At 45.9% G+C, this 26,829-nt stretch overlaps 1 protein-coding gene and 1 pseudogene across 1 annotated transcript in view; one reads left to right on the top strand and one right to left on the bottom strand.

The window, feature by feature from the left end:
- Positions 1-26,829, top strand: part of LOC140427930 (calsequestrin-2-like) — a 97,095-nt gene that overhangs the window by 19,563 nt on the left and 50,703 nt on the right. The window contains exons 3-4 of the mRNA XM_072513800.1: positions 14,737-14,837; positions 17,763-17,874. Of these exons, the coding sequence (XP_072369901.1) occupies positions 14,737-14,837; positions 17,763-17,874 (213 nt within the window). The remainder of the gene's footprint in view (positions 1-14,736; positions 14,838-17,762; positions 17,875-26,829) is intronic.
- Positions 19,616-20,632, bottom strand: LOC140427931 (ras-related protein Rab-32 pseudogene; annotated as a pseudogene).

Genomic DNA, 26,829 nt, shown 5'->3' with positions numbered 1-26,829 from the left:
CCAGTATCTGAGCTGATGAATGAAGCATTTTTCAGTTATCAGCATTTTCACTGCACAGTACATGAAGTGTGCCGCAATTGGTCCCTATCCTGTCAGTATTAAGTGCCTTGGGACACTTTACTGTATCAAGTCAGTATGGCATCACATGAGCAGATGTCATACTGAACGGTCGAAACCAGAGGGCACCAATATGGGGTAATTTGTGGGAAAACCAGAGGTGCCGTGGGGATGGTCTTTTTGGTGCAGGGTATGGTTAAGATTTGAAGTACACCGCTTAAAAGGGTGGTGGGTGCAATCAATGGTGGCCTTCAAAAGGGAATACTTGGAGAAAAAAAATTCAGGGAGAAGGGAAAAGAACCAGGGAGTGGGAAAAACTGGATTGCTCTTTGAAAGAAGTGGTGCAGACTCGGAATGCTGAATGACCCTCTTCGGTGCGATATTGTTCTGTGATTCTATGAAATTACTGTTCTTGTGCAGCAGATACAAACTAAACTCACCACAGAAAATTAAGTCATTTCAGTCTAAGTACCCTTTTAATGGCATAATAAGTATTAACCAAGGCCAACCAACCTCTCTGTCATTAAAAAAAATAGCTATTACAAGTGTGGACTCTCATTCTTTCAAAAATGTAAAGTTATTTTTTTTCCTTCTGGTCTCTTTTTCTCTCCCTTTTAATCCAATCTTTCTTTCCCTCTCATTATTTATCTTTCTGTTGCTCTTAACCCAATATAAAAGCAAAATATTGTGGATGCTGTAAATCTGAAATAAAAACAGAAAATACTGTAGATACTTAGCAGGTCAGACAACACCTGGGGAGGGAAAAACAGAGTTCATGTTTCAGGTCAATGACCGTTCATCAGAACCCTTTACTCCGATATTTTGGTTAAGGAGATGCAGACTTTGTTTGCACTGAGTGCTGAATTTGGTGCATTTGAGTGCTATAGTGAGAGTTTGGTGACTGAGGGAGTTAGGTGAGGAGGGAGTAAGGTGCTCCTTTCATTTTGTTTCCTACAATTCCGCAAAGAGTGCGAAGAGAGCCAGGAGTTTACAGAGAGTGCAGCTGACTGGGAGCAGAGTCGGAGGGCGGAGATCCAGTTGGTCCACAGGGCAGCTATATTCTGTAAGGTAAGAGGGGATGGAGGCTAGGCCAGTTGCATGCTCCTCCTGTAGGATGTGGGTGGTGAGGGATACCACCGGTGTTCCCGCTGACTATACCTGCGGGAAGTGCACCCAACTCCAGCTCCTCAAAGACCGTGTTAGGGAACTGGAGCTGAAGCTGGATGAACTTCGGATCATACGGGAGGCAGAGGGGGTGATAGAGAAGAGTTACAGGGAGGTAACCACACCCAAGGTACAGGACAAGAATAGCTGGGTTACAGTCAGGGGGAAAAAAACAAACAGGCAGACAGTGCAGGGATCCCTCGTGGCCGTTCCCCTTCAAAACAAGTATACCGTTTTGGGGGGGATGACGTACCCCAGGGGAAGGCCCTAGCGGCCCGGTCTCTGGCACTGAGTCTGGCTCTGGGGCTCAGAAGGGAAGGGGGAGAATAAAAAAGCAATAGTTGTAGGAGATTCAATGGTTAGGGGAATAGTTAGGAGATTCTGTGGTCACTAGCGAGACTCCCGGAAGATATGTTGCCTCCCGGGTGCCAGCGCCAGGGATGTCTCGGATCGTGTCTTCAGGATCCTTAAGGGGGAGGGGGAGCAGCCAGACGTCGTGGTGCACATTGGTACCAATGACATAGGTAGGTAAAGGGGTGTGGAGGTAATAAACAAGTTTAGGGAGTAAGGCTGGAAGTTGAAAGCCAGGACAGACAGAGTTGTCATCTCTGGTTTGTTGCCGGTGCCACGTGATAGCGAGGCTAGGAATAGAGAGCGAGTGCAGCTGAACACGTGGCTGCAGGAATGGTGTAGGAGGGAGGGCTTCAGGTATTTGGATAATTGGAGCGCATTCTGGGGAAGGTGGGACCTGTACAAGCAGGACGGGTTGCATCTGAACCAGAGGGGCACCAATATCCTGGGAGGGAGGTTTTCTAGTACTCTTCGGGAGGGATTAAACTAATTTTGCAGGGGAATGGGAACCGGATTTGTAGTCCAGCAACTAAGGTAGCCGATATTCAGGACGCCAAAGCGTGTAATGAGGCAGTGGGGAAGGGAACACTGACAAAGGAGAGTACTTGCAGGCACGGAGATGGGTTGAAGTGTGTATACTTCAATGTAAGAAGCATCAGGAATAAGGTGGGTGAACTTAAGGCATGGATCGGTACTTGGGACTACGATGTGGTGGCCATCACGGAAACTTGGATAGAAGAGGGGCAGAAATGGTTGTTGGAGGTCCCTGGTTATAGATGTTTCAATAAGATTAGGGAAGGTGGTAAAAGAGGTGGGACGTGGCATTGTTAATTAGAGATAGTATAACAGCTGCAGAAAGGCAGTTCGAGGTGTATCAGCCTACTGAGATAGTATGGATTGAAGTCAGAAATAGGAAAGGAGCAGTCACCTTGTTAGGAGTTTTCTATAGGCCCCCCAATAGTAGCAGAGATGTGGAGGAACAGATTGGGAAACAGATTTTGGAAAGGTGCAGAAGTCACAGGGTAGTAGTCATGGGTGACTTTAACTTCCCAAACATTGAGTGGAAACTCTTTCGATCAAATAGTTTGGATGGGGTGGTGTTTGTGCAGTGTGTCCAGGAAGCTTTTCTAACACAGAATGTAGATTGTCCGACCAGAGGAGGGGCAATATTGGATTTAATACTTGGTAATGAACCAGGGCAAGTGATAGATTTGTTAGTGGGGGAGCATTTTGGAGATAGTGACCACAATTCTGTGACTTTCACTTTAGTAATGGAGAGGGATAGGTGCGTGCAACAGGGCAAGGTTTACAATTGGGGGGAAGGGTAAATACAATGTTGTCAGACAAGAATTGAAGTGCATAAGTTGGGAACATAGGCTGTCAGGGAAGGACATAAGTGAAATGTGGAACTTATTCAAGGAACCGGTACTACGTGTCCTTGATATGTATGTCCCTGGCAGGCAGGGAAGAGATGGTCGAGTGAGGGAACCATGGTTGACAAGAGAGGTTGAATGTCTTGTTAAGAGGAAAAAGGAGACTTATGTAAAGCTGAGGAAACAAGGTTCAGACAGGGCATTGGAGGGATACAAGATAGCCAGGAGGGAACTGAAGAAAGGGATTAGGAGAGCTAAAAGAGGGCATGAATAATCTTTGGCGGGTAGGATCAAGGAAAACCCCAAGGCCTTTTACACATATGTGGGAAATATGAGAATGACAAGAGCGAGGACAGTAGCGGGAGATTGTGTATTGAGTCTGAAGAGATAGGAGAGGTCTTGAACGAGTACTTTTCTTCTGTATTTACAAATGAGAGGGGCCATATTGTTGGAGAGGACAGTGTGAAACAGACTGGTAAGCTCGAGGAAATACTTGTTAGGAAGGAAGATGTGTTGGGCATTTTGAAAAACTTGAGGATAGACAAGTCCCCCGGGCCTGTTGGGATATATCCAAGGATTTTATGGGAAGCAAGCGATGAAATTGCAGAGCCGTTGGCAATTATCTTTTCATCCTCACTGTCAACAGGGGTGGTACCAGGGGATTGGAGAGTGGCGAATGTCGTGCCCCTGTTCAAAAAAGGGACTAGGGATAACCCTGGGAATTACAGGCCAGTTAGTCTTACTTCGGTAGTAGGCAAAGTCATGGAAAGGGTACTGAAGGATAGGATTTCTGAGCATCTGGAAAGACACTGCTTGATTAGGGATAGTCAGCACGGATTTGTGAGGGGTAGGTCTTGCCTTACAAGTCTTATTGAATTCTTTGAGGAGGTGACCAAGCATGTGGATGAAGGTAAAGCAGTGGATGTAGTATACATGGATTTTAGTAAGGCATTTGATAAGGTTCCCCATGGTAGGCTTCTGCAGAAAGTAAGGAGGCATGGGATAGTGGGAAATTTGGCCAGTTGGATAACGAACTGGCTAACCGATAGAAGTCAGAGAGTGGTGGTGGATGGCAAATATTCAGCCTGGATCCCAGTTACCAGTGGCGTACCACAGGGATCAGTTCTGGGTCCTCTGCTGTTTGTGATTTTCATTAATGACTTGGATGAGGGAGTTGAAGGGTGGGTCAGTAAATTTGCAGACGATACAAAGATTGGTGGAGTTGTGGATAGTGAGGAGGGCTGTTGTCGGCTGCAAAGAGACATAGATAGGATGCAGAGCTGGGCTGAGAAGTGGCAGATGGAGTTTAACCCATGTTTAACCATGGAGTTTAACCATGGAGATTAATCCAGTCCAAAGATGTGCAGGTTAGGTGGATTGGCCATTCTAAATTGCCCTTAGTGTCCAAAATTACCCTTAGTGTTGGGTGGGGTTACTGGGTTATGGGGATAGGGTGGAGGTGTGGATCTTGGGTAGGGTGCTTTTTCCAAGAGCCTGTGCAGACTCGATGGGCTGAATGGCCGCCTCCTGCACTGTAAATTCTATGAAATCTATGAAACCCTGAAAAGTGTGAGGTTGTCCATTTTGGAAGGACAAATGTGAATGCGGAATACAGGGTTAACGGTAGAGTTCTTGGCAATGTGGAGGAGCAGAGAGATCTTGGGGTCTATGTTCATACATCTTTGAAAGTTGCCACTCAAGTGGATAGAGCAGTGAAGAAGGCCAATGGTGTGCTAGCGTTCATTAACAGAGAGATTGAATTTATGAGCCGTGAGGTGATGATGCAGCTGTACAAAACTTTGGTAAGGCCACATTTGGAGTACTGTGTACAGTTCTGGCCGCCTCATTTTAGGGAGGATGTGGAAGCTTTGGAAAAGGTGCAAAGGAGATTTACCAGGATGTTGCCCGGAATGGAGAGTAGGTCTTACGAGGAAAGGTTGAGGGTGCTAGGCCTTTTCTCATTAGAACGGAGAAGGATGAGGGGCGACTTGATAGAGGTTTATAAGATGATCAGGGGAATAGATAGAATAGACAGTCAGAGACTTTTTCCCCGGGTGGAACAGACCATTACAAGGGGACATAAATTTAAGGTGAATGGTAGGAGATATAGGGAGGATGTCAGAGGTAGGTTCTTTACCCAGAGAGTAGTGGGGGCATGGAATGCACTGCCTGTGGAAGTAGTTGAGTCGGAAAGATTAGGGACCTTCAAGCAGCTATTGGATAGGTACATGGATTACGGTAAAATGATATAGTGTAGATTTATTTGTTCTTAAGGGCAGCACGGTAGCATTGTGGATGGCACAGTTGCTTCACAGCTCCAGGGTCCCAGGTTTGATTCCGGCTTGGGTCGCTGTCTGTGCGGAGTCTGCAAATCCTCCCCGTGTCTGCGTGGGTTTCCTCTGGGTGCTCCGGTTTCCTCCCACAGTCCAAAGATGTGCAGGTTAGGTGGATTGGCCATGATAAATTGCCCTTAGTGTCCAAAATTGCCCTTAGTGTTGGGTGGCGGTGTTGACTTTGGGTAGGGTGCTCTTTCCAAGAGCCGGTGCAGACTCAATGGGCCGAATGGCCTCCTTCTGCACTGTAAATTCAATGATAATCTATGATTAATCTAGGACAAAGGTTCGGCACAACATCGTGGGCCGAAGGGCCTGATCTGTGCTGTATTTTTCTATGTTCTATGTACTGGGTGGCACAGTAGCACAGTGGTTAGCAGTCTTGTTTCACAGCTCCAGGGTCCCGGTTTTAATTCCCGCTTGGGTCACTGTCTGTGCGCAGTCTGCACGTTCTCCCAGTGTCAGCGTGTGCTTCCTCCGGGTGTTCAGGTTTCCTCCCACAAGTCCCAAAAGACGTGCTTGTTAGGAGAATTGGACATTCTGGATTCTCCCTCTGTGTACCCGAACAGGCGCCGGAGAGTGGCGACTAGGGGCTTTTCACCGTAACTTCATTGCAGTGTTAATGTAAGCCTATTTGTGACGATAAAAATTATTATTATACTGCTGGCTCTGCTCATTCAGGCACCAGTTTTCTTTGCTGCAACTTTATCAGATTGCATTTTCAGTCATTTATGCTGCAAAATATCAGTGCAATGAATCAGGAAAGGGCAAGTAGCTCTGCTGCAGCATATTATGGTCTTAACATTTGAATTGTGTCCTCTGAAGGAAAATTAATTTAACTTAAAAAGTTGAAATATAGCTGGTGCTGCGGAAAAGGATGGTGTATGCATTTGTGGTGTTCATTTTCGTTAGTGTCATCAACAAACACCACTTAGGCAGTTATCGCACTAGCTCCTGATAACCAATGGAAGGTATCTGAAGAATCCTGAAAGAGCCCAAAGTGTTGAAAATTATCTTATCTATTCCTGTAGCACTCAAGTGCAAGTAAACTTTATCAGAAGACTGTCCGAAGAATGGTAATAAGAAAATAACTATGGATTTAGATGACATTACCCTTTCTAACATTTCCTTTGAAGAGTTACACCTACTTATCTCCAGTTATAAAATGAGATGTTTTTGAAATGGGATAGCACTTTGGTTCTAAGGCGACCTCACTGTTGCTGGCTCTTTAAAAAAAGAGGTCACAAAAGCACATTTTCTGGCATCTTAAAAACAGTCAAAACTGATATTTTAAGAACTGAGGTGCATTCTTTCAAGTTGCTGTGCTACATGGTCGGATATTGCCATGATTCAAACTGAGAAATGTATTAGAAATAAAATGCCGACCAGAAGTGTGGTCAGATTGCTGTCAGAATGTACTGCCAAGTTGAATAGAGGTGTGAAAAAGTGATAACAATAACAGTAGTTTTCACGTGATATGGAAAATACTCCACAATATGGATTAAGTGGTAGGAGTACATTATTATCTTGCTTCAATGGAACAACATCTGGAATTGTTCCGGTAAAGTTTAATAATTGCATCCGAAATTGACTTGGCTGTTGCTAACCTGTTCCTACATTTCCTTTGGATTTAGGTAAACCCTCCATCAGGAATTCTACCTGTGTGCACATGCTATCTATATTAATTTATCAATAGTTTGGTTTCTCCCCCAACTCATTTGAGTAATGAACCATAGTTGCAAATGTAGCTTAGCCATGGAACATGCCCAGTGGGTAAAACTAAATTTCTTATCATCAGGTTCCAATAAAGGGAATGAAGAGTATGGGGCGGGAGACATTTATTTCAACCTTCAAATAACTTAAAATTGATGTAGGTTTTTTGAGAGCTGCAGCCGAAATGAGGGAGGGGGAAAGGTAAAGGAAATACTATACAGGGGTACAAAATTGACACTGTTGTTAAGTGATTCATAGACAGTTTTTCCTTCAGAAAAATGGTGGATGAGTTCCTAAAAATCAAGTAGATTTATGCATACTCTCTGTTTTTTGCCCACCATGCAATCTACTATCCAGGCTTATATGTTACCCCCTACACCATGAGTTTATATTTTCCGCAATAACCTTTGATGTGGCACCTTATCAAGCTCTGGAAATCCAAGTACAGTGTGTCTCCAGACTCCTCTTTATCCACAGCACTTGTTACTGCTTCAAAGAACTTTAGTAAATTCACACCAACCCCCGAAAACATTTTACTCCCTTGTTAGTAAAAAAAAATCCATCGACCTCTGCCTTAAAAATACTGAAAGATCCTCCACCACTCTCTGGGGAAGAGAGTTACAAAGACTCTTGATAAACTGAGAGGAAAAAAAGTATCCTCATCTATGTCTTAAATGGGAGGCGCCTTGTGCGGGATTCTCCGTTTCTGAGACTAAGTATTGATGCCGAGGCAAGATTCGTGGACTTCCACGACAGTGAAATTGGTGCTGAACCTGGACCGATTCGGTGACTGTGGAGGGGCTAGCACCGGCGCCACGTAGAACACAAGCGATTAGAATGAGAAACAGTGCGAGGACTGGGGGACTGGTGGAGAATGGCTAGGGGGTGGCCAGAAGACACTATTTGGCAGGTCGGGTCTGCGCACGGCCACCACCATGTTTTAAGGCGCAACCGCTGAAGGTCATCGCCGTGCGCCTGCGCAGCCACGGACCCGGCCATTCTCCAGCCATTTTTGTTGTGGGAATTGGGAGTCTTACTCGGCGCGGCTGCTAGCCCTTTACTGGTCGCAAGATCGGTGAGGGTTCGCCGCTGATTTTACCGTCGTAAAATCCACAGTTCACACGCCGGCATTGCCACTTAGCCTCCAAATCAGTGAATCCAGCCCAGGATCTTTTATGCTTCAATAAGATCACCTCTCGATCCTCTAAACTCAAATGGATACAAGCCCAGCCTGTCCAACCTTTCCAAATAAGATAATTGACCTCTCTGAACTGCTTGTAATGCATTTATATACTTTCTTAAATAGTACTCTAGGTGTGATTCTGTACAACTAGAGCAAAATATCCCAACTTTTGTATTCCATTTCCTCGCAATAAATTACAACATTCCTTTGCCTTCCTAATCACTTACTGAACCTGCATGCTAACTTTCTGTGATTCATGTATCTGGACAGATCCCTCTGTATCCCGGAGTTCTGAAATTTCTCTCCATTTACATAATATGCTGCTTTTCTACTCTTCCTGACAAAGTAAACAAGTTAATTTGTCCCCACTTTATACTCCATCTGCCAAATCTTTTGCCCATTCATTTAACCAATCTATATCTCTTTGCAAACTCCACTTCATAACTTATATCCCTACCAATCTTTGTATCATTTAGAAATTTAGCAACCATTGGATTGGATTGGATTTGTTTATTGTCACGTGTACCAAGGTACAGTGAAAAGTGTTTTTTTGCGAGCAGCTCAAGATCATTAAGTACATGAAAAGAAAAGGAAATAAAAGAAAATACATAATAGGGCATACATTTGGTCCTTTCATCCAAGTCATTGATATAAATTGTAAATGTTGAGGCCCCTGCGCTGATCCTTGTGATACTCTTTGTCATATCTTGCCAACTTGAAAATCACCCATTTATCCCTACTCTCTGTTTCCTGTTAGCTAACCAATCATCCCTCCATGCTAATATATTACTCCCTACACCATGAGTTCTTACTTTGCACAGTGATCTTTGTCAAATGCCTTCTGGGAATCTAAGTACACCACATCTACAGGTTCCTCTTTATCCACATTGCTTTTTACTTCCTCCAATAAATTAGTCAAACATGGTTTCCCTTTCACAAAACCATGCTCACTCTGCCTGATTGAATTGAGATTTTCTAAGTGCCTCATTGTAAGTTACTTGGTAATAATTCCAGCATTTTCCCTCTGAAGGCATTAAGCTAACTGACCTGTGGTTTCCTGCTTTCTGTCTCCCTTTTTCCTTGATCAGTGAGACACATTCATTATTTTAAATCTGATGAGCCATTTCCAGAATTGAGGGAATTTTGGAAATTTAAAACTACTGTATTTACTATCTCAACGGCCCAATTGCTTAAGACCCTACAAGAGGACTGGGGACATGTCAGCTTTCCGTTCTAATCATTTTCTCAATACCCTTTCCCTGACGATTGTCTTAAGTTCTTCCCTTCCTTTTACTTCCTGATTCACATTAAATGCTGGGGTGTTATTTGTGTCCTGTGTAGTGAAGACAGATGCAAAATATCTTTTCTATTCATTCACCATTTCCATATTTTCCAGTATTGCATACCCAGACTCACTGGGCGGGATTTTCCACTCCCCTTCGAGCCGGGCAAGTTTTTGCGATGGGAGTGGGAAATTCAGTGAGAACTGCAAAGTCACGTTTAAATTGCCATAAACACGTGCCGTGATTGTCCCGTCACTGGGCGCATTTCCTGATGTTGAACGTCGGGAATATCATTTAAATATATTAACATATAATTATCAGGCTCCTACACCTGAATTATCGCCACCCCCCTCCGCCCCATCAGAAAATCTACCCACGTCAGTATCAAGGCAGAATGGTATGAATCACGACTGGACTCCCAAGGCGTGCACCTGGCGAGCAGATCTCCCGGGGGAGCTCAGGTGAGTGCAGCGTTCATGAAGGGGGGTGGTTATGCCCAGGCACTATATCCTGTGAGCAGTGCCCATGCAGTGCGAGGGAATGTGCCAGGAGGGAATGTGCCAGGTGGCAATGTCCAGGCAGTTCAGGGTGCGTTCCAGGACAAAGTCCTTTGCTCTCTCTAAACTGAGACAGCCTTTAAAAATTATGCCCTGCTCCTCAGCTGACTAAGTTGCAAGCTTGGAGGGTGAATCCGAGGCTGCCTCGCCAAAGATAGGTCTTGGGACATGCCCTTGATGTTTTTTTCCAAGTCCCAGACCATGCGACAGAGAAAGTCGCCATTGCTGTCGGCGGCTTCAATCACGCTTTTCCCACCCGACATCGGTTTTTGGTGTTTTCTGTGAAACTTTCACCCACTTTCTAGAGGACCAATGCTCATTTTACAAACTCTTTTTCTTTTTAAATACCCTGGGCGGGATTCTCCCTTTTGGGGACTATGGCCCCACGCCCACCGGAAAACAGGCGAGAACCACTCCGGACTTTTTCCTCGAAAGTCCAGGGTGATTCTCCGTTTTCCAGAGGGCTAGCAGGGCTCCGGCGTGTGTCCCGCAGCTCTCACTGCCGGAGGGTCCCTGCTGTTCAGACTGCGCAGCCGCGCATGCGCACGGCGGCTGCAAGCGGGTCCGCGCATGCGTGTGGCGGCCCACTTTGGCGCGGGCACCGTCGACATGGCAGAGCCACACAACGGGCCTGCGTGGAGTAAGGTAGGTCCCCCACAGATCGCGATGGCCCGCTGATCATTGGTCCCCAATCGTGGGCCTGGCCACCGCTGAGGCTACCCCCAGAGTCAGATACCCCCGCCCCCCACCAGGACCGCGGCCGCGGTTCCGAGCTCCCGCTGGGTGGTACCAGATGTAAACAACGCCGGCGGGAGTTCGGCCAGTCAACCGCGGAGAATCACTGTGGGGGCCTGTTCCAACGGTCCCCAACTGGCGCCGCGTTGATCGCGCAAGCGCAACTGGCGGGTCCACGGAAGTGCCGTTGCGCTGGATTTCCGGAGTGAATGGCTATGCTCCTCCCCGCGCCTGCTGCGATTCCAGCGCGGAGGGTCGGAGAATCCCGCCCCCTATCTTTTCACACTTCTAGCTAGCTTTATCTTATACCCTAGTTTCTGCCAACCTTTTGTAACTCTTTTCTGTTCTTTATATTCTGTCCAGTCTTGTGACCTGACACTCAATTTTGCGGAATTATTTTTATTTCTTTCAATCAATTGCTGCCTTTAACTTCCTTAGTTAGCCATGGTCGGTGCTTCCTTACCTTAGAGTCTTTATCACTGGAATGTATCTTTTCTGAATATTCTGCAATGTCTCCTTAAATGTCTGCCACTGTAATTCCACTGTCCCTACCCTTTAACCTAATTTCCCAGTTCACTTTAGCCAGTTCAGTCTTCATTCCCTTGTAGTTGTCTTTTAAGTTTAAAATATTAGCCGTAGACTAACATTCCTCACCCTCAAACTGAATGTGAAACTCAAACATATTCTGAACACGGCTATGTAGAGACTCTTTTAATATGGGGCCGTTAATTAATTCTGTCTCAATGCATATTACCAGGTCTAAAATAGTTTCCTCTTTGATTGGCACGAGAATATATTGCTCTAAGAAATTGTCCTGAATTCACAATGAAATCACTTTCCAGGCTAACTTTGTGCATCTGATGTGTTCAATCTATATGTAGATTCAAATCACCCATGATTCTTTGCCATACCTACTCACAAACCACCATTATTTCTCCCTGCCTGTCCCATCCTACAATGCTGTTACTGTTCGGGAGCCTATAGACCAATCCCACAAGTGAATTATTACTGTTACTATTTCTCATCTCTACCCTTGATCTCCAGAAGTAAGGTCATCTCTCTTCATTGTATTAATGTCATCCTTCATTAAAAGAGCTACCCCACCATCTTTGCCTAGTTTCCTGTCTTTCCGAAATGTCATGTATCTTTGAATTTTCAGATCCCAATCTTCGTCATCCTGCATCCATGTCCCTGTAATGGCTATCAGATCATACATATTAATTTATTTTAAAAAATAAGTTTAGAGTACAAAATTATTTTTTCCCCAATTAAGGGACAATTTAGCGTGACCAATCCACCTAGCCTGAACATCTTTGGGCTGTGGGGGTGAGACCCACGCAGACACGGGGAGAATGTGAAAACTCCACACAGACAGTAACCTGGGGCCAGGTGTCAAACCTGGGTCCTCGGCACTGTGAGGCAACAGTGCTAACCACTGTGCCACCGTGCTGCCCATACATATTAATTTCTATTTGTGCAGTCAATTCATCTGTTTTGTTACAAACGCTACATACATTCAGATACAGAGCCTTTATTTCTGTCTGCTCACTATTTTTGTAACCTCTCGCCTCCTTTGCTGGTGCACTCTGTCCCTTTTTACCACACACTGCTCATCAATTTCTTTATTGCTATCTTGTTCACCTGGATTGCTTTCTCTGTTTAGTTTATCTCACTTTCTCAGACTATCACTACTTAGTTTAAAGCCCTCCCAACTTCCTAGTTACCTGACTCACCAGAACAGTGATTCAGGTGGAGACTATCCCAATGGTACAGCTCCCACTTTCCCTACTATTATTATTGGTGCTAATGCCTCATGAATTGAAACCTGTTTTTCCCACATGAATCATGACTCTAAGCTTATTTACCCTCCACCAATTTGCTTGTGGCTCAAATATTAATCCAAAAAGTGTTGCCCATGATTCTTTGGGGCTGGTAGCCCCAGGCGGGTTTGCCGATGGCCCATTGAATCAGGCGCGAGTGCCAAAATGGGATTCTCACCGAGAGTCAAACCCATTGTGAGTCTCCCGGATCGCTACACCTGGTCCGATCATGTTCATGCCCAGAGCAGCGAGAACCTGATTATAATTGATCAGCATGATTTTCAATATCTTTACCATGTTTGGGGCCAGATGTTTGGCCTGCAGCCTCCCCCCCCCCCCCCCCCCCCAATGCTGGAAGTCCCACATACGCCAATCTCCTGATCGTGACATGTGATGATCCGGCGCCGTGGATTCTGGGGCCGGGGGAGGCAGGGGGTGAGTAGCCTCCCTACATTTACCTCCAGGGTGTCAAGGTGGGTCCTTCAGGGGAGGTAGGGGTTGGTGGGGGCAAACACTGGAGATACCCAGGTCAGGGGCTTTTCTGGATGAGGGGCTTGTGGCAGGCCTTCCCTTTGCAGCTTTGAAAATCAGTAAAATGACTTTCAGCATGTCAAATTGTAGCGAAACATCTCCCTCTGATGTCTTGGAGCCTTTGATGTCTCTTCCAGCAAGTCAATATTAATGATCTGCCAGATAGGGCAGCATGGTGGCACAGTGGGTTAGCACTGTGGCCTCACAGCGCCGAGGTCCCAGGTTCGATCCCGACTCTGGGTCATTGTCCGTGTGTAGTTTGCACATTCTCCCCAATTTTGCGTGGGTTTCGCCCCCACAACCCAAAAATGTGCAAGCTAGGTGGATTGCCCCTTAATTGGAAAAAATGACTTGGGTACTCTAAATTTTTTTTTAAATGATCTGCCACATGAAGGAGAAAGTCTTCCGTTCGATGTGTTGGAAACCTTTGAAGTGATTTTTTTCACATTCAATTTCATTCCCCTTTAACTTCTTCAAGCCTTTGGACATGCTAAGAAGACTAAAAGCTTTGAACGCATTTTTTTACATTCAATTTTATAAGTCTCTTGATTGACAGGCCCAGGCCATTTCAAAGAACTTTTCAAAAAGCTTTGTTTGCTTTTATAACTGGATGCTCAGTCTTAAGTTTCTGGATTTGTTCAAAATCTATCCCATTTGGCACATATTCTGCCCTCCCTGAATGTATGCAGCAGCTCACCAACAGACCCACAAAATCAAACCACAGTACTTCCATAAATCTTGCCATAGCAGAAGTAAGTCAAAAGTAAGTCATGTCATCACAGGTTGCAGCCTGTCCCAATTAGTAGCACTAGTGGGAGCTCCCTCATGCAAGTTAGGACATTTCAGCCGACAGTGATCAGCATACCAGGCATACCCTGGTTCTGCACCGTGCAAGGCTCATACACAACATGCCCACACTAACACCCTTTCCAGTATGTGGCACTGCATTAGCTTCACTGATTTTTTTTAAAAAATCCTTTATGTTGCGTCGCTTGTTCGGCCAACATTTATTGCCCATCCCTAGATTCCCTTCAGAAGATGGTGGTGTGTTGCCTTCTTGAACTGCTGCAGTCATTGAGGTGTAGGTACACCCACTGTGCTGTTAGGCGGGAGTGCTAGGATTTTTACCCCACGAACGGTGATATATTTCCAAGTCAGGGTGGTAAGTGACTTGGAGGGGAACCTCCAGGTGGTGGGGTGCCTAGGTATCTGCTGCTCTTGTCCGAGATGGTAATGGTCGTGTGTTTGGAAGATGCTGTCTAAGGAACCTTGGTGAGTTACTGCAGCGCATCGTGTAGATGTGGCTGGAAGCATGACACACACTCTTGATAGACTTTGGAGTTTCGCAGAGGGCTATGGTGCCCAATTTCATGACCAAAATGTTGTTGCGGAGGCTACAAAACCGCTTAAATTAAGACTGAATTTGAACAACTGTAGAATGTCATTAGTGTCTACAAATGAATGGCAGCTGCTTGTAGAAACATCAATGCCACTCAAAGCTGAACAGTAAAGGCTCATGGCAAAGGTAACTTTTATTCTCTGTGGTGTTCATTACATTGAGATTCTACGGTGCTTCAGCATAATATCCACTTTTTAGATTATGTTCAGTTTCACTTACAGTCTCCATTTTTCACAGGTCTGATAGAAATTGGGAGCGTATACATTTTTAAAGAAGATCATCTGATTGAGTATGATGGTGAGCTGTCACCTGAAGTCCTAGTAGCATTTCTTCTGGATGTAAGTAGAACAAATTCTGTCGACACCAGTACCTTTCATTATTTTCTAATAATTACAGGTCCTTTGTTTGGTCAATTTCCTGGTGGCATATGTTGTGGCATATTTGGTGGCGTGGTCACAAGCACATAGATTATCATAGAATCCCTATAGGGCAAAAGGAGATCCTTCTGCCCATCATGTCTGCACTGACCCTCTGAAAGATCATCCTACCTAGGCCCACTCCCCCGCCTTATGTTGCACATCTTTGACAATAACGGGTAATTTTAGCACGGCCAATCCTCCTAACTTGCAGATCTTTGGGCTGTGGGAGGAAAGCAGAGTGCCCGGAGGAAACCCTTACAGACACGGGGAGAGCATGCAATCTCCACACAGACAGTTACCCAAGAGCGTAATTGAACCCAGGCCCCTGTCACTGTGAGGCAGCAGTGCTAACCACCATGCCATCGTGCCACATTGCCCAAGTAGTCATTTTTCACGTGTCTATTCTAGTATTAACAGCTACTCAACTACGTAGAACATTATAGTTGAGTCCAATTTTTCCTCACCTGACATCCATACATATACTTTCCAACAGAAGATATTGGATAGCAATCAGGACTAACAGTTAATTTTTCTGCTCCTCATTTCAAGATATGAAACCTTAACTAAAATGTGAGCTACGTAGATTGCTAAACTATATAACTAAAACTGTAGTGTACAGTCCAGAGGAATTGGTACTGAAATTGGAAAGTGCTCTGGTCAGGCCACATGTTGAGTATTGTGGCTGGGATTTCTGCAGAGCCAGAACAATTCTGGAGCCGTTTCAAAATGGTGAGGGTGGGACCCCATTCTAGGATTCCTGCATCCATTCCTGGTGGCGGAATAATTGCTGGTGCAGGATAAGACTATGCCACCTGCACCTTGTCCTCCTGACATGACCAGCTCTATTGTGGGGGATTGCATCTCCTAGCTTTGCGCAACTTCTGGATGACTCTTGGAGTTATGGATCATAGTCTGGACTCAGAAACCTTTTGAATGGTAAATTCAAAAAGTCTTACGCATACCTTCCATGCTACATCCATTCCCCCATGCCTCTTCAATTCCAACCACTGCCAGATGATACCCCCACTATCCCCATGGCCGCTCATACCCTTTACTCCAACTCATGCGAACGTATGCTCCTTCCATGCCTGTCCATCCAGTTATCCACAGTGTACCGAACGAATGAGTTATACAGGAACAATGGCATGTGAGGAATGGCTCAGAAAAAAAACATCCAATCACAAATCTTCATTTGGAAAAACAAACTGCTGTTCCTACAACCATTTAAAAGCACCTATCAGACATATTAAAGTGTCAATAATAAAGACTTCAAACATCACAACTTTTAATCTTGTGCAATTAAACATTGAGATATTGACACAAGAGATCACATAAAGAACAATTTATTATAAATACTTAAATATGTTAATCGAGCAAAGTTAAGAATTCATCCAGTTGTCAAAACACAATCCCTTGCTGAGATAATCCTTTTCTGAACCTGGACTCTCTGCCAGGTATGCATAATGAGGGCATCCAGTGCTACTCAAAGAGTCCTTACACTTGTCTGCATCATGTATACCTGACTGAGAGTTGCAAACTACCTTGAGGATTAAAAATTAAAGAACAGATGACTGAAAACTGTGGAACATGATATGATGGCAGATAAAAATGGTGAAGACGATACACGATAGATATTTTCAAACCTTAATTAAATAATCCTTGAAATAAGGGGCTGAATACATATTTAAGGTCTTTATCCTAAGCGGCAGTATCCAGTTCTAAATGCAGCTTAACAGATGAATTCCCCCCCCATCCCATGATGCCACTTCGATTACCCCCTGCCACTTGCTCACTGCTACTCTCCCCAAGTTGCCTCTCCCCCAAAAAACAAAATTTATTGTTGCAAAAAAAGGTTTTTCTCCCATTTTCACCAAACTGATGCAGGACAAGAACCAGCGGGTAAATAGTAATCCAACTGGAAAAACCCCTAACAACGGTTTGAGGTTTCTTTGCCATCAGCTCCACTTTTAAGAATACCATCTTTTCTGGTACAGCGAAAGAGTGTTTGTAAAGAGATAATGGATTATAGTTATAATATTAGACACTGGAGCTCTGGTTCTGAATTCTGGATCACCATCCAGCAGGGTGGATATCTGTGTCCAGTGAATGTGATTGCCCCCTGCACCCCACCTCCCCCAACCAACCCATTGTATACATTTTGTGATCCCATAAAATTCTCCTGCTGTAAGACATTCTCTTCTGAGGAAGACTTATCATTGTTGTTTTTATAGCTCTTTCACTTTGGTGAATACTGCAAAGCAGTGCAAAGATTTCCAGGCTACCTAACAATCTGACATGCTGCGATGTGGAGCTGATGGCAAAGAAACCTCAAACCGTTGTTAGGGGGTTTTCCTGTTGGATTACTATTTACCCGCTGTTTCTAGTCCTGCATCAGTTTGGTGAAAATGGGAAAACAAAAAATGTTGCAACGATAAAAAAAAATTGGGGGGGGGAGAGGCAACTTGGGGAGAGTAGAACTGGATACTGCTTCTTGAAATAAAGGCTTTAAAGGACTAATTACCCTATCGGCTGTTATAAAGATGACTGTGGCTTTGGAAGAAAGGTTCACATCGCACATGTCAGATTGTTAGGTAGCCTGGAAATCTTTGCACTGCTTTACAATATTCACCAAAGTGGAAGAGGTACAAAAACAACAGTGATAACCCTTCCTCAGAAGAGAATGTCTTACTGCACTAATGTAGCACAAGCCAACGTCATGGGCAAATGATATCCAAATACAGCTATGTTTAGTTCAGAATAACTTAATGAAGAACATTTTTTTGTGCAGAAAATATAATCTTGTTTAACAGGAGGTCAATGTCAGAGCTTATCTTTTGTCAACAGGTGACAGAAGACCCAGTGGAAATCATTGAATCTCGGGCGGAAGTTCGCTCTTTTGAAAGAACTGATGAAGTAATCAAATTGATCGGATACTTTAAAAGTGAAGTTTCTGAACGTGAGTCACCATCAGTGTTCCCTCTAAACTGTGCAGCTGCACAGTAATCACAAGTGTTCTGGGTAGGCTGCTCAGAGAGAGGCAAGGATTAATCGGGGATAGTCAGCATGGCTTTGTCAAGGGGAGATCATGTCTAACAAATTTGATTGAGGTTTTCAAGGAGGTGTCTAGCTGTGTAAATGATGGCAGTGTAGTTGATATAGTCTACATGGACTTTAGTAAGGCATTTGACAAGATCCCACATGGGAAACTGATCAAAAGAATAAGAGCCCATGAGATCAAGGACAATTTGGCCAATTAGATCCAAAATTGGCTTTTGAGGGTGTTGGTCGAAGGTTTGTTTTTGTGACTGGAAGCCTGTGTGTGTCAAGTGATGTACCGCAAGAATTGGTGCTGGATACCTTTCTGTTTGTAGTATACATTAATGATCTAGATGAGAGTGCGGGGGTATTATTAGTAAGTTTGCAGATGATGCGAAAATTGATTGTGTGGGAAATAGCGAGGAGGAAAGCCTGAGTTTACAGGATGATATAGACAGGCTGGTTAGATGGGCAGAATAGTGGCAAATGGAATTTAACCCTGAAAAGTGTGAGGAGGTGCATTTTGGGAGGACTAACAAGGTAAAGGAATATACAATGAATGGTTGGACCCTAGGAAGTACAGAGGGCCAGAGGGACCTTAGGGTGCACGTCCAAATATCCTTCAAGGTAGGACAGGGATATAAGATCATTAAGTAGGCATGTGGGATACTTGCCTTTATTACCAAGACATAGAATACAAGAGCAGAAAGGTTATGATGGAGCTGCATAAAATGCTCATTGGTCCACAGTCAGAGTACTTCGTACAGTTCTGTTTGCCACACTATTGGAAGGATGTGGTTGCACTCGAGAGGGTGCAGAGGAGATTCACCAGGATGGACTGGGGCATTTCAGCTATGAAGAAAGGCTGGTTAGGCTGGGATTGTTCTCCTTAGAGTAGAGAAGTCTGTGGGGGGAGGGGCGGGAGGGGGGGGAGGGGGGGGGGGGGGAGAGACCTGATCGAGGTGTACAAAATTATGAAGGACATAGATAGGAAGAAATGTTTTCCCTTAGTCGAGGGGACAATAACATAGATTTAAGGGAATGGGCAGTAGATTTAGAGGGGATTTAAGGAAAACCTTTTCACCCAGAAGGTGGTGGAAATCTAGAACTTTCTGCCTGAAAGAGTGATAGAGGTGGGAACCCTTGCAACATTTAAGAAGCATTTAGATGAACACTTGAAACACCATAGCATACAAGGCTGTGGGCCAAGTGCTGGAAAATGGGATTCGAAGACATAAATGCTTGATGGTCGGTGCAGACACGATGGGCTGAAGGACCTCCTTCTGTACCAAATGACTCTATGACTCAAAGGTACCCCATTTAGGTTGTGTGAGCCCGGCCACGCAAAAAATGTAAAGGTACCGCACAATGAGATAAATAGTCTGCGGACAATGTCACCACCAAAGCTAACCTCCAGCCTGTTGTGTCACTCTTTAGATGGAAAGGCAATCACTTTGGAAGTTTAGCTCTACGTGTGAAAGATGTAACCACAGAAAACTTTCAATAGATAAACAAGACCATAGAAAGAATCATAGAAACATAGAGAAACTCAGAAGGAAGCTATTTGATGCATTGTGTCTGATCTGGCCAAAAAAGAGCAATCCAGCCTAATTCTTAACTCTTGGTCTGCAGCTTTGCAAGTTATGACACTTCAAAAACATATCCAAGTACTTTTTTTTTTCAGAATCCAAAATCGTTTAATGGAAGTAACTCCAATCTTGTTATTAGACAACAGATGGTATCAGGTGCCTCAGAATACAGAGGGGAGAGTTAGACACTGTACAACAATTAGCAGGCTGAACCATTATTTTAATGTTATTTCAAAAAGATTACAGAAAATTTGACAACTTGAAGTATTTTTCTTACCATTCCATTCCTAACTAAAAACAAAGCAGAAAACTCCTGTTTAAATAATTGTTAGCTGAAAGTATGTTAGTCTCTTTTAGCTGTCTTCTCCCTTTGGTGTAGCCGAAAAAAGACCACCTGGAGATTGTGGTCGCTGAAGTTCCAAGTAAAATGGGGGAAGGGCAGTATGTTAGCAGCAGCTAGTCTTGTTCTCAGCTTCTACAGGCTCCTCTGTTCAACGGTATCCATGTCCCTGTTTTCAGAATGATGGATAAAATCACTGGCCAGAATATTCTTCACCAAAAACCGTGTTGCTTCATCAATGTTTATGTTCTCCTTTGCTGAGGTTTCAAACCACGCTATGAAGCCATTTTCCTCGCAGTAACGATCCATCATCGATGGGCTATTCTCCAAATCATGCCATTGCTCATCACATTTGTTTGCCAAGAGCGCGGCAGGGATTGGCTCCCCGTTGGGCAGCTTGACTTTACTGTCCAAGTCGCTCTTCCATTTCAGAACTGCATCAAATGTCAAGCGTCTGGATACATCAAAGACTACGAATGCACCACAGCTTCTTTATAATACACCCTCGTCATGTTGCCGAATCGTTCTTGACCTGCGATGTCCCAGAGCTGGAGCCGTATTAAGGTGCTGGGATCCCAGGGCAGCACCTTCAGGGCGAAATCCACGCCGATGGTAGCGCGGTAATTGCGGGAGAAGAGGCGGTGGACGTAGCGCTTGATGATGCTGGTCTTGCCCACCCCCAGCTCCCCGATCACCAGCACCTTAAACAGATGCTCGCTGCCGGAGCCGTTTTCCAAACCCTCCGCCATCTGCAGCTCCGATCCGCCAACCTCTTGGTAAAATATCTCTCCTCAATTCCCCTCTAATCCTTCTGCTAATTATTTTAAATCCATCGCCCTTCCTCTGCTAACAGAAATAAATTCTTCCTATCCACTCTATCTAAACCCCTCAAAGTTTATACACCGTTGCAGACTCAATGGGCCGAATGGCCTCCTTCTGCACTGTAAATTCAATGATAATCTAGGACAAAGGTTCGGCACAACATCGTGGGCCAAAGGGCCTGTTCTGTGCTGTATTTTTCTATGTTCTACTAAATCTCCAAGCTCCTCTGTTGCAAAGAAAGCAACCCAAGTGTATCCTCAGGGTAGTGTCCTTAGCTCAACACCTTCAGCTGCTTCATCAATTACCTTCCCTCCATCATAAGATCAGAAATGGGGATGTTTGCTGCTGGCCTATAGTGTTCAGTATCATTCTTGATTTCTCAGAGACTGAACCAGTCCGTGCTTGCATAAAGCAATATTTGGTTAATATCCAGGCTTGAGCTGATAAGTGAAAAGCAACATTCGTGCCACACAAGTGTCAGGCAATGACCATCTCCAACAAAAGAGAATCTAACCCTCACCCCTTGACATTGGGGTTAGGCTTAATTAGGGTGCTCTTTCCAAGGGCTGGTGCAGACTCGATGGGCCGAATGGCCACCTTCTGCACTGTAAATTCTATGAGAATTCTACGATTCAATGGCATTACCATTGCTGAATCCCCACCATCAACATTCTGGAGGATACCATTAACCAGAAACTTAACTGGACCAGCCATATAAATGTGAGTCGACAAGAGTAGGTCAGAGGCTGGGAATTCTGCAGTGAATAATTCATCTCCTTACTCCCCAGAGCCTGTCTACCTTCTACATGGCATAAATGAGGATACTGTCTATTTGCCTGAATGAGTGCAGCTACAACATTCGAGAAGTTCAATACGGTCCAGGACAAAGCAGCTTTCCACACACCTCCTTAAACATTCATGCGCTCCACTATTGACGCACAATGGCAGCAGTATTTACCATTTACAAGATGCACTGCGGCAGCTTCCAAGCCTCCTTTGACGGCACCTTCCAAATGTGCGAACTCTACCACTTAGAAGGATAAGGGCAGCAGACATAGCAAAATCCACAACCTGTTCCCCTGTGAGCCAGGTACCATCCTGAATTGGAACTATATTGCTGTTCCTTTACTGTCACTGAGCCAAAATCCTGAAACTCTCTCCTTAACAGCATTGTGAGTGTACCTATCCCCCAGGGACATCAGCATTTCAAGAAGGTAGCTCACCACGACCTTCTCAATGGCAATTAGGGATGGGCAACAAATTCTGGGTTCTGGTTTGACTGGCTATCTGACTTTGAAATAGAAGCAAAAATCCAATTATGTGGATACTTGAAATTGGGGAAATGTTCACTGCTGACATGTTAAGCAGCTGCAAGTTACTTGATAGCTTGTCTTTTTGTTGCACACAACATTTCATTGATTGTCAGCCCGGATTACATAGGCAGGCCCACACAGACTGATAGAGGATATTTAACAGTGATTGTTTATATGATTCTCTAATGATGCCTCAGAAAAAATTGCAGCAATTTGTAACACTTCGGTGAGATCAAAGCCACCTTTTTATTTTTATGGCTAACGAAAACAAACTGTTATTCCTTTTAAAAGCAGTTTAGAAAACATGACTCTGTTACCTTAAATCCAATTGAAGATTGGATTTCCTCAAATAAATCTACAATACTTATCTATTCCAAGTTAATATTTATTGTTCCTGGTCATGAAGATTTTTCAAGACCACAATAATTTAGAATCAACAACTGACCTGAAAATAAAAGAAAGGAAACAGATTAGATTCATTACAGACAATCTGGATATAACATTTGTAGCCCCTCGAGTTCACTCTACCCATAAATTCACCTGAAAGCACTTTGTAAGGGCTAAAGCTTAGGGCGGCAGTTACTCATTTGTCAGTTTGCTATGTAAGTTATATATTTGATTTATGTGAGAGCAATGCAGACGTGAAACTAATGCTGAGGTTTATTTATAGTACTTTAAAATATGTCAACAATTACAAGATTTCTACACCTGTGGTCTCAGCCCAGATTCCGGAACCTTCTATGTGGCTTCAGTTACGTGAGCCCTCTCGCTCCACCCACAGGCTTTAACAATTAAGCATAGTGAACATAGATCCGTGAACAGGCTAACATAATCAAACACAGATCAATTGAACCATTGGATATTACAGTGGCACCTGGATACTCAAACTCTCAGTCTTCCTGGAAGTTTTTGAAATGGCCTGTTTGTGGCAGAGCGCCCATCTTCCTCAAACAAAGCTATCGACGCAGAGGGGAGGGGTATGCTAGTGGCCTCTTACCTCAGGAATTCCATTTTTCTAGCCCTTAGTGAGACTAGATGCAGCAAGTTGCCAAGTGGCAGAAGTACGCCCTACCTATCAAACCAGGATCATGACCTGAGCCCCAAAGAAACAATTATTAAAAAAATATATTAAAAGTGGCTCCGAGCCCCCCTCCCACCACTGCTCTTTCCTATCCCCACCCCTTTAACAGTGGGGCTGCTGAGAATATCCTATCTGGGGAAGAGTTGTGCACTGTCTCTTAATTCTGGAATCTGGCAAGTTGTGACAGTCATCAACAACTTATATTTATAAAAAATTACCTTGAGGGTAATAAAAGGTGTTTCACAGAAGTATTCTAGCCAAATAAGAATTCGGTCAAATGACCATAATCTTGATCAACGAAGTAGGACTAAGGAGTGCCTTGAAGGAGGAAGGTGAGGTAGAGAGGCCGGGAGGAGATTCTAGGGCCTAGGTAACGGAAGGCATGGCGGATGCGACCATCAATTCACACGAGACAGAGAGTTGAAGTGAATAGTGGCTTTAATCAACTAGAACAATGCCTGCCTGTGACTGCTCTGCACTGAGAGCTGCCTACAGGACAGCTGCTCTATATACCTCCCCTCTAGGGGGCGGAGCCCACAAGGGCACTAACATGATACAAGCGGTGTAATACAGTACAATGGTCCCCACATGGGCAGCAGCATAGTACAATGTAATACAGTGGTGAATGGTTACCAGAATACGTTCACCACATTCACCCCCTGTTAAAAAATTGAAGTCCGGTGGGGGTGAAGGGCTCACAGGTTGAGTCTGTCCGGTGGGGGTGAAGGGCTCACAGGTTGAGTCTGTCCGGTGGGGGTGAAGGGCTCACAGGTTGCGCTGCGATCGCCTGAGCTCTGGTTTCACAGTGGGCATGGGTGTCAAACTCGTCGGTGCGGGCATGGGGGTTGAACTCGTCGATGCGGGCACAGGTGTGGACTCCGGGAGCGTGTTTTCTGGAGCTTCATCCCTGCAAGTCGGCGATGGGGGGAGGGGACATAGGAGGGGGTGTGGAGGCCATGTAGGGGCGGGGGCGCTGTTCGGTGTAGGTTGGGGGAGGGTAGGTGATGGTAGGGGATCTTGCGGGTGCCAGGTCCCGGAGGCAGATCGTATCTTGTCGGCCGTCGGGGTGCGCTACGTATGCATACTGGGGGTTGGCGTGAAGGAGCTGGACCCTTTGGACCAGGAGGTCGGACTTATGGCTCCTCACGTGTTTCCGGAGTAGTACGGGCCCCGGTGTCTTCAGCCAGGACGGAAGCGAAACTCCGGAGGTGGATTTCCTAGGGAAAACAAATAGGCAGTCATGAGGGGTCTCATTCATGGCTGTGCAAAGAAGTGACCTAATGGAGTGGAGTGCGTCGGGGAGGACCTCCTGCCAGTGGGAAGCTGGGAGATTCCTAGACCGATGCGGCCAGGAGGACGGCCTTCCATACCGTCGCGTTCTCCCTCTCCACCTGTCCGTTTCCCCGGGGGGTTGTAACTAGTAGTCCTGCTCGAGGCGATGCCCTTACTGAGCAGGTACTGACGCAGTTCGTCGCTCATAAACAAGGAGCCCCGGTCACTGTGGACGTAAGTGGGGAAACCTAACAAGGTGAAGATACTATGTAGGGCCTTAATGACAGTGATCACGGTCATGTCGGGACAAGGGATTGCAAAGGGGAAGCGGGAGTACTCGTCAACGACGTTGAGGAAATATGTGTTGCGGTTGGTAGAGGGGAGGGGCCCTTTGAAATCGATACTGAGGCGCTCGAAGTGCCGGGATGCCTTCACCAGGTGGCCTTATCCGGTTGATAGAAGTGCGGCTTACACTCCGCGCAGATTTGGCAGTCCCTGACCTCCTCGGTGGAGTAGGGCAAGTTGCGGGACTTGATGTAGTGGAAAAGCCGGGTGACCCCCGGGTGGCAGAGGTCATCGTGGATAGCCCGGAGTCGGTCATCTTGCGCGCTGGCGCGTGTGCCGCGGGAGAGGGCATCTGGGGGCTCGTTGAGCTTCCCAGGACAGTACACTATATCGTAATTATAGGTGGAGAGTTCGATCCTCCACCTCAAGATTTTATCGTTCTTGATCTTGCCCCGCTGTGTATTGTCGAACATGAAGGCTACCGACCATTGGTCGGTGACGAGGGTAAACCTCCTACCAGCGAGGTAGTGCCTCCAGTGCCATACAGCTTCCACGATGGCTTGAGCTTCTTTTCGACTGAGGAGTGTCGAATTTCAAAGGCGTTGAGGGTACGGGAGAAAAATGCTACTGGCCTGCCTGCTATGTTAAGGGTGGCGGCAAGGGCGACCTCTGACGCGTCGCTCTGCACCTGGAAGGGGACGGACTTGTCCACTGCGCGCATCGCGGCTTTGTCAATATCTGCCTTGATGCGGCTGAAGGCCAGGCGGGCCTCAGCTGCCAGCGGGAAGATGGTAGCTTTGATCAGTGGACGGGCTTTGTCCGCATAGTTGGGGTCCCACTGCGCATAATAGGAAAAGAACCCGAGGCACCTTTTCAGGGCTTTGGGACAGTGGGGGAGGGGGAGTTGCAGGAGGGGGCGCATACGGTCGGGGTCGGGCCCTAGAACTCCGTTTTCCACGACATAGCCGAGGATGGCTAGTCTGGTTGTGCGAAAAATGCATTTCTCCTTGTTATAATTGAGGTTGAGGGCATGGGCGGTTTGGAGAAACTTCTGAAGGTTGGCGTCGTGGTCCTGCTGATCATGGCCGCAGATGGTGACGTTGTCCAAGTACGGAAATGTGGCCCGCAGCCCGTACTGGTCCACTATTCGGTCCATCGTTCTTTGGAAGACTGAGACCCCATTGATGACACCAAACGGGACCCGGAAGAAGTGGAAGAGGCGGCCGTCTGCCTCAAAGGCCGTGTAGTGGCGGTCCTCCGGGCGGATCGGGAGCCGGTGGCATGCGGACTTCAAATCTACCGTGGAGAACACCAGCTGGTGTGCAATCTGATTAACAATGTCCGCTATCCGGGGAAGTGGGTATGCATTGAGGTGCGTATACCGGTTTATGGTTTGGCTGTAATCTATACCATCCGGTTCTTTTCCCTGGTCCTGACGACCACCACCTAGGCTCTCCAGGGGCTGTTACTGGCCTCGATGATCCCTTCGCGTAAGAGCTGCTGGACCTCGGACTTGATAAAAGTCCTGTCCTGGATACTATACCACCTGCTCCTGGTGGCGACAGGTTTACAGTCGGTGGTGAGATTCGTGAATAGCGGGGGAGCGTCGCCCTTCAGGGTCGCGAGGCTACAAACAGTGAGGGGGGTAGGCGTCTGCCGAACTTTAGGATCAGGCTCCTGAGGTTGCACTGGAAGTCCAGTCCCAGCAGAAGAGGAGCGCAGAGATTGGGGAGTACATACAGTTTAAAGTTAGCGTATTCGACACCCTGTATCGCGAGGTTCGCGATGATGTACCCCCGGATCTGCACTGAGTGCGATCCAGAAGCGAGGGAGCTTATTTGGAATGCGGGGGAGATTTGGAGAGAAGAGCGCCTTGCTGTGTCTGGATGAACGAACCTCTCCGTGCTCCCGGAGTCATACAGGCAGGGCGTTTCGTGCCCATTGACCCGGATGGTCATCATGGAGTTCCTGAGGTGCTTTGGGTGTGACTGGCCAAGGGTGACCGCACCGAGTTGCGGGTAGCCGGCGTGGTCAGAGGTGGTGGGGTGGTCCCAAGATGACTGCCCCCGTCGGTCGCATGTGTCGGGTGGCGTTGAAGATGGCGGCCAAGATGGTGGCCCCCGTCAGTCGCACATGTTGTGCAGAGTCGAAGATGGCTGCCCCCACGGACAAT

The sequence above is a fragment of the Scyliorhinus torazame genome, chromosome 8 (assembly GCF_047496885.1).
Source record: "Scyliorhinus torazame isolate Kashiwa2021f chromosome 8, sScyTor2.1, whole genome shotgun sequence".
In the NCBI taxonomy this organism is placed as follows: Eukaryota; Metazoa; Chordata; class Chondrichthyes; order Carcharhiniformes; family Scyliorhinidae; genus Scyliorhinus; species Scyliorhinus torazame.
The sequence above is the reverse complement of the archived record's forward strand: the minus strand, read 5'-3'. Positions and strand labels throughout refer to the sequence as shown.